Source organism: Pteropus medius, unplaced genomic scaffold, assembly GCF_902729225.1.
Source record: "Pteropus medius unplaced genomic scaffold, Ma_sr-lr_union100, whole genome shotgun sequence".
Classification (NCBI taxonomy): Eukaryota; Metazoa; Chordata; class Mammalia; order Chiroptera; family Pteropodidae; genus Pteropus; species Pteropus medius.
Window position 1 is genome coordinate 5157992 of NW_024349519.1, and position 18973 is coordinate 5176964.

Consider the following 18973-nt stretch of genomic DNA (forward strand, 5'->3'; position numbering starts at 1 on the left):
CCAAATGTCATTGTCAGTTGATCTTTTTCCTCGGTCTGAAGAGTTTCCCAAGAGAAGAATCCTCCCATCTTTTGAAAGTCAGTGAGGGGACCAGAGAACCATAAAAGTTGGTTCGGAGCCAGGAAGAAATGAAGAGTCCAGTGGGCCTGTATCTCATGATTCAGTGTGGAGATTTTTACTTGCCCCCACCCCCTCCGCCCTCGTTTTCAGTGTAATGCTTCCCCAACTTCCCTCTGCTGTGTCAGCACCATCAAGTTCACTTTCTCTAGAGCTATGCTACCCAGTATGGTAGCCACTGGCTACGTATAGCTAGTCTATTGAAATGTGCTATCTGTGAAATACACATGGGTTTTGAAGACTTAGTACAAAAAAGAATGTAAAATAGATCATCAATAACTTTTATATTGATATGTTGAAATGATCACATTTCAGATACATAGAGTTAAACATAAATACTAATTTCACCTGTATCTTTTTACTTTTGTTATTGTGACTACTAGAAAATACAAAATTGCATACATGGCTCACATGCTATTTTTATTGGACAGTGCTGCTTTTGACTAGAAGGGTAGGAACTGAACCATTCTTTGTAAACACTTTTCAATCAGTCCCCCATTTGTTCAGGCCTACTCCTTACATGCACCTCTTCAGAGAGACCTGGTGTTTTTCATTTCTGGGCTTTTCTTGGATTCTGTGTCATGAATGGTTTGTTTTTTTATTCTTTTTCCCCTTTCACAGGTTTAAGTTTCAGCTTCCTTGGCTTTGTTAAACAGTTGTTTCCATCTACTTTTTATATTCAGAATTTCATTTTCTTGCCTACTGTGTTTTTGTTTTTTGTTCTTTGTGTTCTTTTAGATTTATGCCTTTTCAAAATTCTTTATAGTTATTTCAGATGGTATTTAGAAAGGAGAAGAGAAAAACACTTATGTTCATGTTCAGCTAACTGGAAGTAAACACTCAAACTCTGATAAAACAGAAATTCGATCATGTCACTGACTGCTTAAACTATTTCCTGTCTCCTCATTGCAGAAAGCGTAAAACTTAATCTACCCTAGACTTTTATAACCACTTCTCTTAGTTTACTTTCACTGTGGTTATGCTACATATAAACACTTGCCAAATCTCAGTGGCTTAGAACAACAAAAGTTTATTTCTCTGTCATACTATGTTTTGTCTACTTAATTGGCTATGATTCTTCTTCAGTTTGATAAAAAAAAAAAATCAGTAGACTTTATTTTTTAGAGCAGTTTTAGGCTTATAGAAAAATTGAGCAGAAAGTACAGAAAATTCCCATATTCTCTCTCCCCCTACTCTCCCCACCTCCGTCCCCCTGCCCATTATTAACATCTTTGTTAGTGTGTGGCACATTTTTTACAGTTAATGCATTATTATTAACTAAAGTCTCTGGTTTACATTAGGGCTCACTCTTCATGTTGTACATTCTATGGGTTTTGACAAATGTGTAATGACACGTATCCACTATTACAGTATTACACAGAATACTTTCACTGCCCTAAAAATGCCTCTTTCCATCCCCCCCACCACCAAACCTGTAACAACCGCTGATCTTTGTTTTCCATCCATGACTTTTTCATTCATTATTCCAGGATAAAAGATCAGCCCCACCTGAGAAGGGCTGTCTTAGAGACCGGAAGAAGGGAAAGAGCTGGCAGAAGCATACAGTGGCTTGTAGAGCTTCTGCCTAGAACTGACATAGGTCACAGCCTCTTACAGTTGATTAGCACAAGCCTGATGTCATTGGGCAGGGAAGTATACTCCTCCCACAGGAAGTTATAGTAATGTTGTAGCAAGTGGAGATGTGCAATTTTCTTACAGGGAATATGAAGCCAATAATGGGAAGAACAATAACAGTGTATCGTACAGTATCAGTGCTAACCCCGCTCACTCAGTTATCCCTTAAAGACTACTCCATCCAGCTATAAAGAATTATCTGCTCCATCCATACCTGTCCCACCTTCCTTATGTCTCTTCAGTAAGCAAACTCCTCCACCTCTCAGGATTCAGCTCACTTATTATATAATGTTATTCCTGACTAGATTAATACGTTAGTCTTTCCTGTGTGCTGCATTGGAATTTTTTGGTTTCTTAGCTGAGTCCTTTAGGCTATTAGAATTAAATAATTAAGAAGCATCTACTTATGTGAATTTTCCTTTTTTTTTTTCAAAATTTTTATCTGACTTTCGCCAAGGTCTTCATAGAAGAAAAATTACCTGCATACGTAAGAGTGATCATATGGAAATGTTCGATCAAAGATGTGACCATCTACCACTTCCACTGTTTGTGACTGAAAGGTGCAATACAGACTGTGAACTAAGGTAAAAGAAATACTGTGTAATGTAACCAATGTATATTGGAACCAGATTAAATTCAATAAATGATATAAGATGTAAAGCATCTCACGCAGTGCCTGGCACAAAATGGTAATTAACATGTCCTCTGTTCCTGCCATTGTAAAATTTCAGGCTCACTAATTCATTGTGAAACTCAGCAATTGGTTTGAATTTTTGTTTATAGTGTTTGCTGAATGCCAGCGGACAGGCCTCAATATTTTGTGTAGCAAATAGAAACAAATTTGTCTGTAAAATGAATACAGGTAAACTCTATTCTGAAAACCCACGCTTTAAAGATCTGAAACAGTAAATCTCGTATCATGATTCTGTAATTTCCATTGAATTCATGAACCAAAGAACTTTTAAATTTGAGGATTAGAAAATCAACAGATAGAGAAATCAATTTTATCAATATTTTGTCCATAAGATGTTCAGGAACATGAATCTAGATCATGGCTGGAAAGTTTGCACTTCTAAATTTGTCATTAGGTTTTCTTGTCATTGGTCTTAGAGTGAATCTAAGAACAGTTAACATTCAGGGATGGTGAGAACCTCCTTCACTCAGCAAAGATGAGAATTGTTATATATTTATGATGTTTGAAGATATATAAGGAAAGCCTAGTGGTGGAACTGCCTGTATAAGTTGCATCACTGCATTGTAGTGCATTGAAACACAATGAAATCCTTGAGATGCTATTGGGAATGAAAACGAACTCCATAAATTCTGTGCTTTGTTATGCTGGTGCACTCATTTTGTCTGATAGATTGCTGGATTATAATTGGAATAATTTGGCTATAGCTAGCAAATTTTACTTGTGGAAAATGTTTTCCTTGAAAACATCAGAAAATAGATTACACAAATTAAGAAGAGAATGTGATATGCTTTACAAAAACCTAGTTTACAAACTTTTAAAGGCTTTATCTTTATCGACGTAGTCAGATCCCCAGATATTCCATAATCATAACTGCAGGGCAGCAGTTCCCAACCTTTTTGGCACCAGGGACCGGTGCTCCTATGAGAATCTAATGCCTGATGATCTGGGATGGAGCTGAGGAGTGCCTGCAGATACAGATGAACTTCCTTGCTCACCTTCTGCTGTGTGGCCTGGTTCCTGTTCCCACAGGATTGGGGACCCTTGCGGAGAGATACTACCTGATTGAGTCAAACATATTCTGATATGGACTTAAATCAGCCAGTAATATTTGAGCAGTGTTGATCTACACCAGATGTTTCCAAGGTTTTTGGTGAAGTTTGGGGTTCCTTGGACATACTTCCAAAGCTGCCACTAAATGTCAGGGTGAGGCCAGTAGATATAGTACTGGCTCCCTCTCTCTAGCTTTTACCAGACTAGCTACATGTTTATATACTTGAAGAGCAAGTTAGATTTTATTTGGGAAAAAAGTAATATTTCTAACAAAAAAAAAAGTGCTTATACTATTTGAATATTCAACACCTCGGGGCCTCATATTCTCGTCTATAAGATGAAGATTTGGGCTATATGATCTCTAAGAACTTTTCACCTATAATTCAATGCTATATCAAATATTTTCAGGTGGCTTGTTCATCAACTCAAAGAGAATTTTAGAAATAGAATTGTATGCATGAGTTTCTCTGAATTCGTTTTTTAAATTACACGAATTGGCACACCTCCTAAGTGTAATAACATCCTTTTTTTCTAGGTGGCACATCATTGGCAAAAGTGAATGTTCATCCCATTGTGGTCAAGGATATAGGTCCTTGGATGTCCACTGCATGAAGTACTCCATTCATAAAGGACAGACTGTTCCAGTAGATGACCACTACTGCAGTGATCAACTTAAACCTCCTACCCGAGAACCCTGCCATGGTGACTGTGTCTTAACAAGATGGCATTATTCAGAATGGTCCCAGGTACAAAAAGAAAAAAAGCGATGCTTAAGAAAAGTTAACCCTTTCTTCTTAATATACAAAAATAAATATTTTTGTTAATTTGTTTTCCTTTTGTCACATTTTTTTTTTTTCTTGAATTAGTGTTCCAGGAGTTGTGGTGGAGGGGAAAGGTCTCGAGAATCATATTGTATCAATAACTTTGGCCACCGCCTTGCTGATAGAGAATGCCAAGATCTTCCCCAAGTGACAATAGAGAATTGCAATGAATTTTCCTGTCCCAGTTGGGCTGCTAGTGAGTGGAGTGAGGTAACATTAAACACACAAGTCTCAGAACTGTTATGATATTGTGTAGAAAAGCTTTGCAATCTAAGGCTTTATGTAATTCAAATTTTTTTTTTTATAATTTTGTAAATAACTATTATCAAGGCAATAAAAATTAAATGGTTTCTTTTTAAACTATAGTATCTGGCTAACAATAGCATTAACTGGTGTTTAGTCTATAACCTTTCTCGTAAGAAAGTCCCACTCTTCATCGTAGCCTGAGATACATACGTATTCTAAAGTTTTATACCTTTGTTTCCAGGACAAATGGATGTTACACTGGGATTTGGGCAGTAAGGTTGGGGTGGCTGATCTTTACGCAGTAAATGTCTCTGGAGGAGTGAAAGGAAAATGTCCTAGGAATGGTCCTTCAATTGTGTTTTAATATGCAGATTGATCATTGTATCATTTTGTAAGGCATTTGTGCTGATCAATACTGAAAATAGATAATGGTCAATCACATTCCTACAGTGTCTTGTTACATGCGGAAAAGGAACAAAGCAGCGGCAGGTGTGGTGTGAACTGAATGAAGATCATTTGAGTGACGGCTTCTGTAATCCAAATACCAAACCTGAATCTCTGAGACCATGTGAGCTTCATTCATGTGCTTCTTGGCAAGTAGGACCATGGGGTTCTGTGAGTATATGATAAGGGTTTTTCTGATTAATCCATTTTTACAGAACAGCACAAATGTTGTGATCTATTTCTTTTTCTTTTCTTTTTTGGTGAATGCAGCTCAATTTGGATTGATTTATTGAAAAAATACCACTGAAATAGTAAACCCTTTTCTGCAAAATTTTGTCAGTACTACTAATTTTGCTGTGGTAAATTTCAGCTTTGTTTTTGAATTTACTTTTGTTGACCAAAATGCTACAGATGTTATGCTTTCATCAGCCTGTTTAAATTATATTTTCATGTACTGTGTTTAAATTATCTTTACTGTATTTAGCATAGGCATCATTTAGTAGTTTTGCCAAGCAGGCAGCTAGGGATTTGCGGATGAGCAGTGGTCGGGCTGGATGAGGGTGGGTATTATCCTGAGGGAGGTTGCCATAGTTGATGGGAAAACTTCTCTCATCTTCTCTTTAACTTCGTTGCATATTCTTTCTTATTTATCTCTTTGAAATTTACTTAGATTGTGTGTGTGTGTGTGTTACATGCCATTGAGTGGGCTCCAACTGCTGGTCTTCCTCTTTTGTTGCTGCTTTCTGTTTTCCCTAGCATTATTGTCTTTTCCAAAGAACCTGCCTTCTCATGATGTGCCTGAAGCAGGACAGCTTCAGTTTTGTCATTTTGCCTCCAGCGATGTTTGAGGTGTAATATGCTATAGGAATCACTAGTTTGTCTCTCCTCCAACACCATAGTTCAACTAATCAATTATACTTAGCACACTGAATGACATAGATACACCAGGTAGATTTTGAAAAGTATTTAGTTTCCCCAAATTATATTGGCTCTGCCTCCAAAATATCAGGACTCTATTGGCATTTTTACATGATAATGTTTTAAACATATGATCATCACTGTGCATTTTAATGTCAATATTTTATTAGTACCTATATCAATTTGAATATATAGAGAGTAAATTTGCTGATGTTAAGGCTGGAATCTGGTGTAAAGGGCTAATAAAAAGATCTGAAAGTATATCTGTGTATTCATTAAGAAAATTAAGTGTATGTAATTTTTGAGTAATGTGTTTGATACCTACTTATATCCTTCAGTGCACCGCCACCTGTGGACATGGGTATCAGATGCGTGCCGTTAAATGTGTCAATGAGCTGCTCAGTGCAGTGTTAGATGACAGAATGTGCCATGGAGCTAGTCGCCCTAGTGACAGGCAGGTAAAGAACATCTCTTCATGGACTGAAAAAAAGTTTTATGATACAGTGGGATTGTTGATGTGTTAAAATTATTTTGGTATGTATTTTTTCCACTTGTATGCCTTAAAAATGTGTGTGCATACATGTGTCAGAGGGAATTCTTGATTTTGTCAGCTTTATAGCTTTATTAATGATTTTTTAAATTCTTTATCTGCCATTGGATTGCTCATTTAACATATATTTCCATCCATTGGACTGCAGAAAGAGGATGATATCTATTATGAATATCATGGACTTTTAAAGTGTGTCATACTGTTTCAGGTAGTGTCTATTCATTCAGAATGTTTCAGCTTAGTGGTAGTTTTGAGGGACTATTGCTCTTTTCCTTTTCAACCATTAGATAGAATGATCCAAACTTTAGGATTCAACGTCATACTATCTACTTCAAGCCCTTGGCACTATTTTGTAGTTTTGAAAACTAAAACCTTTACATTGTTTATTTGTAGTTTAGTATGCAGCTGTTCTTGAATAAGGTATGTGGAAGAAGAAATGAAGTATAGGATTTAATATATATTAGAGCGATTAATTGATGTTTAATGAGACCCATTTTTACTTTGAACAGGACTGTATAGTGACACCTTGCCCTATTATTAGTAAAATTGGGGCCACTTCATTACCAGCTGTTCCCATGGGAAAGATGGCACAATGGCGACACGGTTCTTGGACCCCAGTAAGTGAATTCCTGTAAGAGATACAGTTTCTATTATTGGAGGCTTTTAAACATCAACAAAATGGTGGTTGCTACGGATTCGCCAAATTAATGTGTGCATTCACTCAGGTATTTTAGTGGTGTGGAAGCAATTTAGGGTTTAGAATTAGATAATTTAATGGCCAGATCCTGCTGTGCCTTTCAAGAACTCTGTCTCTGGGCCAGTAACTTAAGTTTTCTGCATCTATTTTCTAATCTATAAAATTGGGATAATAATATTTGTCACAGGTTGTTATGAGAAGCAGATGTGATATCAGGCTTTTTATCAGCCTTTATTTAAACTACTGACATTTTCATGTTGTTTTTCTAAACCAAAAGTTTGGCTTTAACTGTTTGTGGTATATATTTTTAAGCTTTGCATATTCTCTTTATATTGAATTATGGGATCATATCTACTCTATTACTTAGGCCTTTCAAAGGTATTTTAAATATCTTAAGATTCTCATATAAAATGCTTTTTCATATCTTTAATTTTGCAAATAACTAGTATTCCAAGAAGTTGAGTGTTTTCTTGTAAATATTTGATTTGTGAAATTTATGATCTAAACTGAGATATTCACTGTCCTGTCATTGACTCAGAAGTGATGCCAGGTGATATCATTTGCAATTTTTTCAAGAAACTTTGTTTTAGAAATGTGAGCAACAGCTATGTGTAAAGGTGCTATATAACACCTTGGTATAATTCATTTTTTTTTAAGTGCTCCGCATCTTGTGGAAGAGGTAATCAAGCTCGCTATGTAAGTTGTCGTGATGCTCATGATGGAATAGCAGATGAATCATATTGTGCCCATTTACCTCGGCCTGCCGAAATAGCTATCTGTTTTAGCCCTTGTGGGGAATGGCAAACAGGGAATTGGTCACCTGTAAGTATTTTTATGATAAAAAATGAAATGAAAAATTTAAATATAACATTAGATATTTAATATAATATTGTAGTTTATTACATTATAAACGTTATCTAAATTTGTGATCAGTGTTCAGCTTCCTGTGGCCATGGAAAAACAACTCGACAAGTTTTATGCATCAAGTACCATCAGCCAATGAATGAAAATTACTGTGACCCTGAAGTTCGCCCTTCCATAGAACAAGAATGTAATGTGGCAGCCTGCCCGCTCACGTACAGAAACTTTCCCATTTCCTCTGAGCAGCCAAACCATTTTCCAGGCAGGAATTTTCCATTAACTCACAAACCAGAAGATAATCAAAATCAGGGGGTCCATCTGTCAATCAGAGGAAATCAATGGAGAACAGGACCGTGGGGATCAGTAAGCTGTCTTTATTGAGTTATATTAATTCTGTAATTTTGTGATATTATAGCCTTTTAACAGATATATATATATATATAAATATAATGACACCAAATGCTTTTAATGCTAGATTTATCTGAAGATCAATAATTTAAATCTTAAAAGAATTAAGCAATTTTTGATGCAGATTACAAATCCCTGGAGTTCTTATTGAATTATACATTAATTTGATATTATGATTACAGAAGAATGCACTTTAAAATAATCAGATTACAGTCCATTATAATAAAAATGAAAATCTTTTAAGAGGTAAAATTACAAATGTTTATGGAAAAAAATCAAACTCAGAAATTACTATAATAGCAATGCAGTAAGCTGGTGTAAAATCATGATAAACTACAAAAACTACCATAGTAGTTCATATTTTGCATAAGATTAATGACATAAAATAAGGAAAAACACCAATATAAAAGTTAAGTAACTTAACACTAATTTTTATTTTTTATTCTTTTATAGTGAGACATTAAAAATTCCTTTTTATCTAATACTTAGGACAAAGGTGAATTTCCTATTGCAAGCTTTAAAACTTCACCTTTTCATTAGCAAATTCTAATAAAGCCTCTAGTGAAACTCAAGTGTTCTGACAGATTTTCTGGATTCAAATTACGATTCCCACGAGGGGGATTTTAATGCGGAGAGTTTGAATTTGAGTCAAAATACTGTTTTGTTTTGTTTTTTTTTTCACCATGTAATTTCATGATGTGGAATCTGTAGTTTGTGTGTTTTATCCTTGTCAGTGCTCTAGCAGTTGTGCTGGAGGTGTTCAGCACAGAGTTGTGGTCTGCCAGGATGAAAATGGACAAAGTGCCAGCTACTGTGATGCAGATTCCAAACCCCCAGAGTCACAGCACTGTGATTCAGGACCTTGTCCACGGTGGAACTACGGAAGCTGGGGAGAAGTAAGTTATAATATTTCTTAAACATGTGGAGATTATGACATCTCTGAAGACTGACATAATCTTACTTCACTGTACAATACAGAAAGATTTTTTTTTAATTGAGTGAGTAAAACCATGTTCTTTCAACGGATAGTCTGTCATGGTATATATCACTCATTCATGAAAGGAAATATATACTCCAGATTTTTAACATTATCTAATATGCTAGCCAATATGTCTGAACCTAATACCTTTCTAAAATTAGTATATTAATGTTTTAATTTCTTAGGAAATTAGATTGAAATTAAGATAGAAAATTAGATTGATATATAGGCCATTTTTATATTCTTTTACTGAACCATTCATTTGGTGAATATTTTGAACAATTAATTATTGAGCACTTTCTTCATATGCTGGCATTCTTCTGGTACTTTGGATATGAAGATAACTTTTTAAATGGTTATAACTAATACTAATCTCACCTATATTATGGGTGGGTGAGAAAGAATTAGAAAGACATTGGCTTTGGAGGGATAAAATAATGACCTAATCTAATTAGTCAACTATTTTTTTGCTTAATGATTGTTAGTTCATATTTACTCTTCATAGAAACTTTAGAAAATAATTTTTTAAACATATACTTTAAGTAACATTTTAAAAATATACTTTTACTATTTTCTAAAATGGAAGTAACATTTTTACTTCTGAATTTAGATATGCTTATTGTGACAATTCAAATACGAAAAATTATGTAAAGATAAGAACTTTTAAAATACTGATATATTTCCTGCCAAACTTCTGTGTTGGTCCAGAAATAGGTTCATATTATACATGCTACTTTGCTATGTGCTGTTTTCATGTACTAGATACTAAACATCTTTCCATGTTCTTAAATTTAGATGTGCTTTATTAGCTTTCATGGCTACATAGTAATCTACTGATAGGATACCATATCCTATTAATTAATATTGGGCCTGGTAGTTAATATTTATTACTTAAGTAAATCGGTTTTGTTTCTGGCTTAACCTACCAGGCTCTTAGCTTACCAAGAGTTTATCTTATAGACCCTTGATATCTTATAGAAATATTTTATGGTACTAATTCTCAAAGTTATGTCTTTTTTTTAAATTATGGAAGTAATACTTTGATTTATTTTCTTACCCATGAAGAAATGTTGAGAATTGTGAAGAAATGATAAACTTTAAACTCTAGCATTACTAATTATGTATTAAACATTGAGTAAAGCAATATATTCTTTTTAAAGTCACATAGTTTTGAATTTTCTTCTTATTTTTAGTGTACACAAACATGTGGAGGAGGAATAAAATCAAGATTTGTAATATGTCAATTTCCCAATGGCCAAATGTCACAGGAGCAAAACTGTGAAATCTTAAACAAGCCACCTAGTGTGGTACAATGTCATGTACATGCTTGCCCTGATGATGTATCATGGCATCGGGGACCATGGAAATCGGTACGATAATATTTTTATTTTTATCCTTTTTGTTTTGTTTTACTATGTCCCTTTTACTTTAATTTTTTCTTTTTTGTAAATTATGATGCACATACTGTATCTTCTCTGATTTTTTTTTAAACAGACCATTGGCCATCTTGGCTTATGTTATTTGAGAGTTTGAAAGAAGAATCCATTCAATTTAAAGTACTGTAATATATATATATATATAATAGTTTAATATGTATTTATTTTTTATAAGTGAATTTTGAACCATAGCACTATTCTAATGGAAATATTTTTCTCCAGTACATCTTTGGCTTGCCCTCCAATTAATCAGAAATGCTTTACTATATTTTGTATATAATGTTAACATTGTGCTTGTAACAATGGCAAATTATGGCTGTGTCTTGTTTGAGTGTATAACTGTATGTGGCTTTCTTTTGTCTGTCAATGTCTAGTAACGTAACGTTCTTTAAAACTTTGTTTTTATCATTGCTAAATGTAATATTTTGTTTGAAAATGTGAAAATATAAAGAAAAGATAGAGAAATTTACTTATATAAAGTAAATTGTTTACAGTTTGTTACATACATCATGAAAAAGTACGACTTATATAGTAATTTATATGAATATTCATTTCTTCCACTGTGTGGAGTTACTATGTTTTGTGAATGTTTTAATTTTTTATATTTTTGGAGTCATAGATGAAATCCATAAATATTTCTGAACGGTTTATTTTTTCCTAGTGTTTTTCAAATCCAGGCTTTGAAGAGTAATTTATATATATTTGTGTATGTGTATAAAATTAGCATTTTGGTCACTTTTGATATTTTAAATCATGAATAACCAAGTATACTTCTTTTGGGTAAAAACTGATTTGAGTCTGTGATCTATTTATAATTAAATTTATAAAACTAAACAGTTCTCCATTGGAAAATAGTTATAACTCTAGTTTTACAGTCAACCCTGACGCATGCCCTTGTGTTGCTTTGTCTAAGTCAAAGCTTTAAATGATATGTAAACCCAAGTTTCAACTCATGCTATTTGAAAAGTAGGTCAAGTTCTAGTTCAAGTTAAAATTCATCTTTAAAGTGAAAATGTGATTGATATAAAACAACGAGACATTTTAACTTATAAGAGGATCTTAAAGTTAGATTCCTGCATCAGAGAACCATCACTTTGTGTGAGTTAACAAAAGACATATTTTTCCATAGAAAAGATTCACATGTTTACTTAATGTTTACTGACCATCTACTATATCCTAGGCACTATGCTACAGAGATAATAAAGACATGTTTCTTACCCCTATGGAGTTTACATTCTAGTTGGAGAGATTCGAAATACTGTAGGAACTCACTACAAAAAGGTATCATTTTTTTTGTTAGCCATCTGAGATTGGAAATTCACTTTCTCTTTATTATATCTCTGTAACATTTTCTTTCATTTTATTGATTTTAATTTGTAAGCTTAGTTCTTAAGAAGGCTATGGATTGCCTTCTTGGAATTTAACCCCAATTAGGAAAGCAGACTTTTAAACACTAATTAGAGATTGAATTGCAATGGCATTTGTTTTTGAGCACAAAGGTTTTACTTTCCCTGCTCATTCATGACCTTATTAATTCACATTTACTTATATCTCCTGCTTTGTGCTAGTTATCAGAGTACCTAAAATTAAGTGTTTTTGAGTCAGATTTTCTCTTTAAGGGGTCAGCAAATTATGGCCAATGGATTAAATCTGGCCCACTACCGATTTTTGTAAATAAGTTTTATTGGAACACAGTCATGCACATTTTTCATGCATTATCTATGGCTACTTGTGCACTATAAAGCAGAGTTGATTAGTTGCAGTAGAAACTGTCTAGACCTCAAAGTCTGAAATATTTACTATTTGGCCCTTTCTGGGAAAAGTTTGCTGACTCTGTTCTATTTAATAAACCTTATAATGCTTTTAAATTTAACATAAAATATGCTTACCATTAGAGAATATTAGAATTACAAATGTTCATTTGGGGTCAGTTTTAGATGTTTTTAATCATTTGTTTAATACTTTTAAAACATTTTAAGATTTATCAGCCACCTCTATATATTCACTATGGTATTCACACTTTTTTTTTTCAGCTTTGAGATATCACTGGCCTATAACGGTGTATAAGTTTAAGGTGTGCAGCATCACACAATGTTTATGGATTGTGTTGGATTGTATGTAATACTGTAATCTAATACACTTGTGTCATGTTAGTTTTGTTATGTAAATGATGTCATAAGGGAAAAACCTAGACTATTCATTAAAGTCCTGTGCATAGATGACTTTTTCAGTCTAACAAAAACAAATGAACAAGAAACAGTAATACCACAAATCACAGAATAGGAACACAGAAGTACACAGTTTATTGTTTACTACATGTCTGTTCTAAAAGGAGTTTATTGAATAATTCAGTCTCTGCACTAGTGAAGAACTGTGATCTTTATTTTTTGATAAATTGAAGATGAATTTTAAAAATCACAAATGTTTATGTCAGAATTTTTACAAACTTATTTATTTTCCTTTTATATGTATAAAGAACATGTATGTCATTAAAGTGCCTGGCTTTAATGATATGAAGAATTTTATTTCTTAAATTAGCCTTTTATATTAAAAGGGTTTACGAGACCTGAAGTTAGGTTAAAACCAGATAAAACCTTTTACCTCTTTCAGTGTTGCTACATATTAATACCTCTTATTAACATATCAGGTTAATATTCTTTCATGGATAACTTTAATTTCAACAGGTTCGATTCACTAGGTTAGACAATTAAGAATATGTGTGGGTATAAAAAAATATATATATGAATGATATGAAATTCGAGAACACCTCTCATTTTAAAGCAAAGTTAAAATATGAAGGGCTAAATCACTAAAATGTAAGAAGTTGTTAATATACATTTAAATATTATTCATGTTGTGGGAAATCTTGTAATAATTTATAAGCATGATTAAAGAAAAGAATAAATAAATCTTAACCTATGTCTTAATTTAATGACTGTATCTGTGAGTAGTCAATGTGAAATGATTGTATTTTAACCCGTGTTTATTAATGACGTGTTGCAGCTTTGTGCTTTGCATAATTAATATGCGTATGTTGTATTTTTACTTCTTGGATCAGTACCTAAAATGTTTTAAGTTACTGAGCAGATCTTGTAATGAATGCCTCTTTTCTTTTGGTGGTATATTTTTCTTAAGTAACAACTGTTCATTTCTCTTATTAAACATTTAATTGTTGAATAGAATGTTTTCATAATTTTACTTGGCATATGTATAAACTGCTATTTTTCAGATAATTCAGTTAGAAACTAACATTGGTATTAAAATATGATTTATTGTTTAGCTATCAATTTTTAAATACTAGGTTTTATATTTCCTTTTATAAATTATAAACATTGAATAAAAATTTATGACACAAATTTATTTAGCAAGTTAAAAACAGATGCACTTATAACCAAGATAGTCTTTAAAAGGTAAGTAAAGATTTTTCTCTTCACTTTCATACATAGTAAGGAATATTACATGTAACATAAACTGTTCTAACAAATGTTCTTTAAATAAATTTATATTACTCTCTATTTTCTCATTAAATCTCATTTAAGTGATTCATTTTCCTACAATATTTTTATTCCCTTTATAGAATGAAATCATATTTGGTAAGAAAATAATGTATATTCCAGTGTGTTCTGGGATTGATGATGATCCAATAGAAGTAAAGAGTATTTTTTCCATTAAAGATTGTTTTTTTGCACAGAAATGAGAAAATTGTTTTTAAATAATGTGAGCTTGATACTTAAACCCTCTTGATTCTGGTGCTTTCCTCTCAAAGTGTTTCTTTTTAAAAGAATGCCCTACTGCAGCATTTTATAAAATATCTATACTGTACTAAATCCCCAATATAATACAATGGAATGCAACAAACTGAAGCACTTCCAGAAGCAAGTAGCAGCACACACCCAGTAAATCTGCAGTTTGTTGATTTTAACAGCTTTGTGTAACAAAAGAACATTGAGGGTCTGAAAAGTTGGGTTAGGCTGCTCCTCCCAAGGTAATTTCCACTCATGACGGAATGCACTCAGGAAGAAACTTGTCAATAACTCCATTGCCCCTCTGGCCAGCAGCAGCCAGAACAAGGTAATGTGTGGGGAAATGGTTTCAAGAAACTGTCAATTCTTTGTAAAGTGGAGGGTTCTAACATTGTAGTACTTATTTTCTTAAATTTGGGAAGGACATAAGCATAGTAGTAGGCTGGAAATCCATTTTATTCCAAGTTCATTACAGAAATCTTTAACTATGAATAAGTGTTGCCATTTGTTTATTACCGTGTCTTTCTGTTACCTTCATTGATGCTCCTCCAAATTATGAACATCTCTTTCAACATGCTAGTCACTAGAGATAAACCAGGCACAATTCCTGCATACAAAGAGTTTGCAGTTTAGTGATGAATGTACTAAATAAATGATCAGAATGCACAGTAGGATTCTTTTCTCATTTCAGTAACAACTGTGTGATTTATAATATTGAATCCACTCAATATGGAAGCTTAATAGATCATACTTATCCAAGAATTAGTAATAAGGATTGTACTTTACAACACAATAATTCTGCCAGTGGATCTTCTAGAAAGCTTAAATTAGTAGGATATATTCCATTATAACCTGGCAAGCGATGAGTGGTGTTCTAAGTTCCTACCCTAGAAAAATAATTTAGCTTTTGAATATTTGCAGCATCTTTTTTTTTTTTTCACATATGGATTTAATGCCTCACCCAAAGGGAAAATGTAGCTGGATTTATAGTTTGCCTTAGATATGGTGCTTTGAAAATAATTTTGGAGACACAAATGGACCTTACAGGTTTGAAATGAATGACTTAAGAAAAATTTAAAAAGATAACCTAATTAATGATGAGATCATGAATGAAGAGACTTTCTGTGTGTTATGTTGAGTGAAGTTAGAATGTAGAGTTTAAAATAACTAAAAAAGCATCTTGACATGAAATAGCAATGTCTATATTTTTCTTTATCTTAAAATATATTATAGAAATATATTTCTTTATCTTAAAGTATATTAAAGAAAATGAAAATGCCCATGTTTTCATGGTAATTCTATTCTCCCAGGAATAATGGTTTGGAATGTTTAAGACTCTCTGGAAAAATAGATTTAGATGTTTTTGAACATATTCTCAGTGTTCTACAATATCAGTGTGCTGTATGATGAGACCATCTATAAAGGAAATTTTTGTTATAACTGCATCAACTTTTAGTAGTTTTAAAAAAGTATATTTCAGTTTCTATGTTACTACAAGTCAGACATTAATATTAAGTATACTGCCTAACATTTTCTAGACAATTGATTTTTATTTTTTGATAAATATCTTAGTAAAAAGTTATTTTTTGAAATATACCTTAGTAAAAAGTTTTGAGCATGTACCCTTATATATTTTATTATATATTTATACATTGCAAACAAACTATATGTATATTTTGTGATTTATAGCACATGTACAAACATGAATTTAAATTAAATATTTTTATTTTATGTATACTTTTTTCTGACTGAACTATTATAGTTATCTCATGTTTAAAATAATGGTGGAATATTTTATTTGTTTTGAAAATCTTGGTTTAACACTGTTATAGCAGTTCAAATATCTGGTTATTTCAATATGTGATATCAATAGCTTTCACAGCTGAAAAAGTTACCTTGCAAAAATACATACCTTCATATAGCAAAGTTTATCACTGAATGTTCCTTCTATGTACTAGTAATTGACTTTAAATCCAATATACCAATTATTCAAAACTTATTGAAATTTGTCTCACAAATTTTCATATTCCATGATGTCATTGAGTTCTTAAAAAGTACTAGAAGGAGTTATATTTTTATGTTTTAACAAATGGCATCAAAACTCAATAAACTTTAAAACTTTGGAAGATTGGAAGCCATTTAAATAGATTAAAAAATTTTGCTTCAAAGTTTATAAATATACATTTCTAAGAGTTTTTATAGTTGACATGTTATTTATGGTAACAAAATTACATAACTCTAGTATTTAGGAGTTCCCAAAAGCAGTTGCTTTCTCATCCACTCTTAAATGTCTTGTTTACCTTAAAGGATAGATGATGGGTCTGTTTTTTTTAATTATCTATTTGGCATCACATTTTTATCACTGTCATAGGAAAAAAATCATCAAATGTGAAATAATCTTTTTGTAGTAGAGAAATTAGAAAAGTCATGATAATTATGATATCAGTAAATTCTATCAGTTGGGTTTCAAAGAAAGTAAAAAGCTTGGGCAAGGAGTCAAGTTAATTTGAGAGCCCTAGGGTTACAAACTACAGATTGAGGGACCATTTGATGGTACATAACCTGATTGTCTACTCGTCTCAAATAAGAGAATATAATCTTGATTTCACCAGGAGAAATGTAAACTTTTATTGACTAAAAGAGTTTGAAGACATGTTATTCTTAAGCTTGCTGAAATGTTAAGTATTGAGTCATTCCTAGATCTTGTAGTTGAGTGAACTGTGGTGTTAGAATGTCTAAGTTTGAGTCAGCTGCTATTAATTTAACTGAGTGAACTTTGACAAGTTACTTAATATTCCTAAGAGTTTTCTTAGAATAAAAATAGCTACCTAAAGAAGACATTGTTTTAGGTTAAATAAAACAATAGGTAAAGTGGTTGGTATAGAGCCTGCAACATCATGGCTCAGTATGTTTTGCTTGTCATTATCACTTGTCCAGTAATAAACACATATTCCCTTTCTTCAAGGAGCTGAAAATCCAAGCATTGTAGATAAAACTAATAACAAAAAAATCTGAAACAAGATCCACTGAAACAAGTGCTACTCTAGTGTGAGAGAAATCAGTTTGGACTGGAGTTTGGCTTTTTTCTTTAAACTTTTGTGAAAATATGGTATCCGGCAAAATTTCGAAAAAATAAAGATACAGTTCAATGAATTTTCCAAAGTGAACACTTACGTGTAGCCAGTACCCAAACCAAGAACATCGGCACCCCCAGAAGTTCCCCCATGTATCCCTTTAAAGTCATCCTAAAAGTTAACTCCTATTCCGACATAAAATATTATAGATAAGTTGTCTGCCTTTGATCTTTATCTAGATGGAACTTAGAGAATTTGTGAGAGTCACAGTATGAGGTGTGTGAGATTCATTCATGTGTGTAATTGTAGTTTCTCATTGCAACCTAGTATTTTGTGAATATATAGTCGTATGACTTGAATGAATATGATTTGTATGAATATTTTCCAGGTAAGAATTTGGGAGTTTTTTATTTGAAACTTAAAAATAATACTGTTATGAACATTTCTCACATGTCTTTTGGTGAACATGTGTATGCAGATCGGTTGGATATGTACACAGGAGTTGAATCGCAGGATGTTAGTGTATGCATATGTTCAGGTGTAGTAAATTATATCAGACAGATATTTAAAGTGGTTGTGTGAGAATTTCAATTGTTCCATATCCTTGTCAACACTTGATATTATCAGACTTTTAACTCTTACTGAATTGAGTGGATGTGCAGTGGTATTTCTTTATGGTTTTAAATTGCATTTTGTGATGCTCAATTAAGTTGAGTACATTTTCATATGTTTATTCTTGTGAGAATTTCTCTTTTGTGAAGTACCTATTTGCCCATTTTTCTGTTGAAGTTTACGCTCTATTTTATTGATTTGTAGACATTAATTTCTTATTCTGAGTATAAGTTCCTTGTTTGGTACATGTACTGAATGTCATTGTTATATTTTAGTCTTTTACTGCCATCCAGTCTCAGCCATAGCTACTGAGAGAGAGCAATAGTACAGGAGTTTCCACTTCTTCCCATTAAGTAGGTAAATGAGAGATTCAGAGAGAATTTAAGTGGACAAATATGGCGAGAACAGCATGGCTAATGGCTTGTGTCCGTCATGAAGATTTATTTTAAAATGATTTAGAATAACTTTCTAGGAGAGGAAACTTGCTATTTTGCTAGTTTGACTTAATTAAGAGAAGAAAGATTAGCCAATCTCTGCCCAATTCTTATCATCATCATGAATTTCTATTAAGTTTATTCATTTAGTAGATATTTACATAGCAGTTATTGTGTGTTAGTGATATTTACAAAGCGTTAGATGCGGAGGATAAAAATATGAATAGATCAGGACATAGAGTTTATATTACAAC

The 18973-nt window shown here is 32.5% G+C and overlaps 1 protein-coding gene across 4 annotated transcripts in view; it reads left to right on the plus strand.

The window, feature by feature from the left end:
• Positions 1 to 18973, plus strand: part of ADAMTS20 (ADAM metallopeptidase with thrombospondin type 1 motif 20) — a 149931-nt gene that overhangs the window by 79964 nt on the left and 50994 nt on the right. For all 4 annotated transcript variants that reach the window (XM_039882260.1, XM_039882259.1, XM_039882261.1 and 1 more), the window contains 10 exons: positions 2210 to 2336; positions 4032 to 4242; positions 4363 to 4527; positions 5014 to 5178; positions 6264 to 6383; positions 6985 to 7092; positions 7830 to 7994; positions 8106 to 8396; positions 9176 to 9337; positions 10614 to 10790. In XM_039882260.1, the coding sequence (XP_039738194.1) occupies positions 2210 to 2336; positions 4032 to 4242; positions 4363 to 4527; positions 5014 to 5178; positions 6264 to 6383; positions 6985 to 7092; positions 7830 to 7994; positions 8106 to 8396; positions 9176 to 9337; positions 10614 to 10790 (1691 nt within the window). The remainder of the gene's footprint in view (positions 1 to 2209; positions 2337 to 4031; positions 4243 to 4362; positions 4528 to 5013; positions 5179 to 6263; positions 6384 to 6984; positions 7093 to 7829; positions 7995 to 8105; positions 8397 to 9175; positions 9338 to 10613; positions 10791 to 18973) is intronic.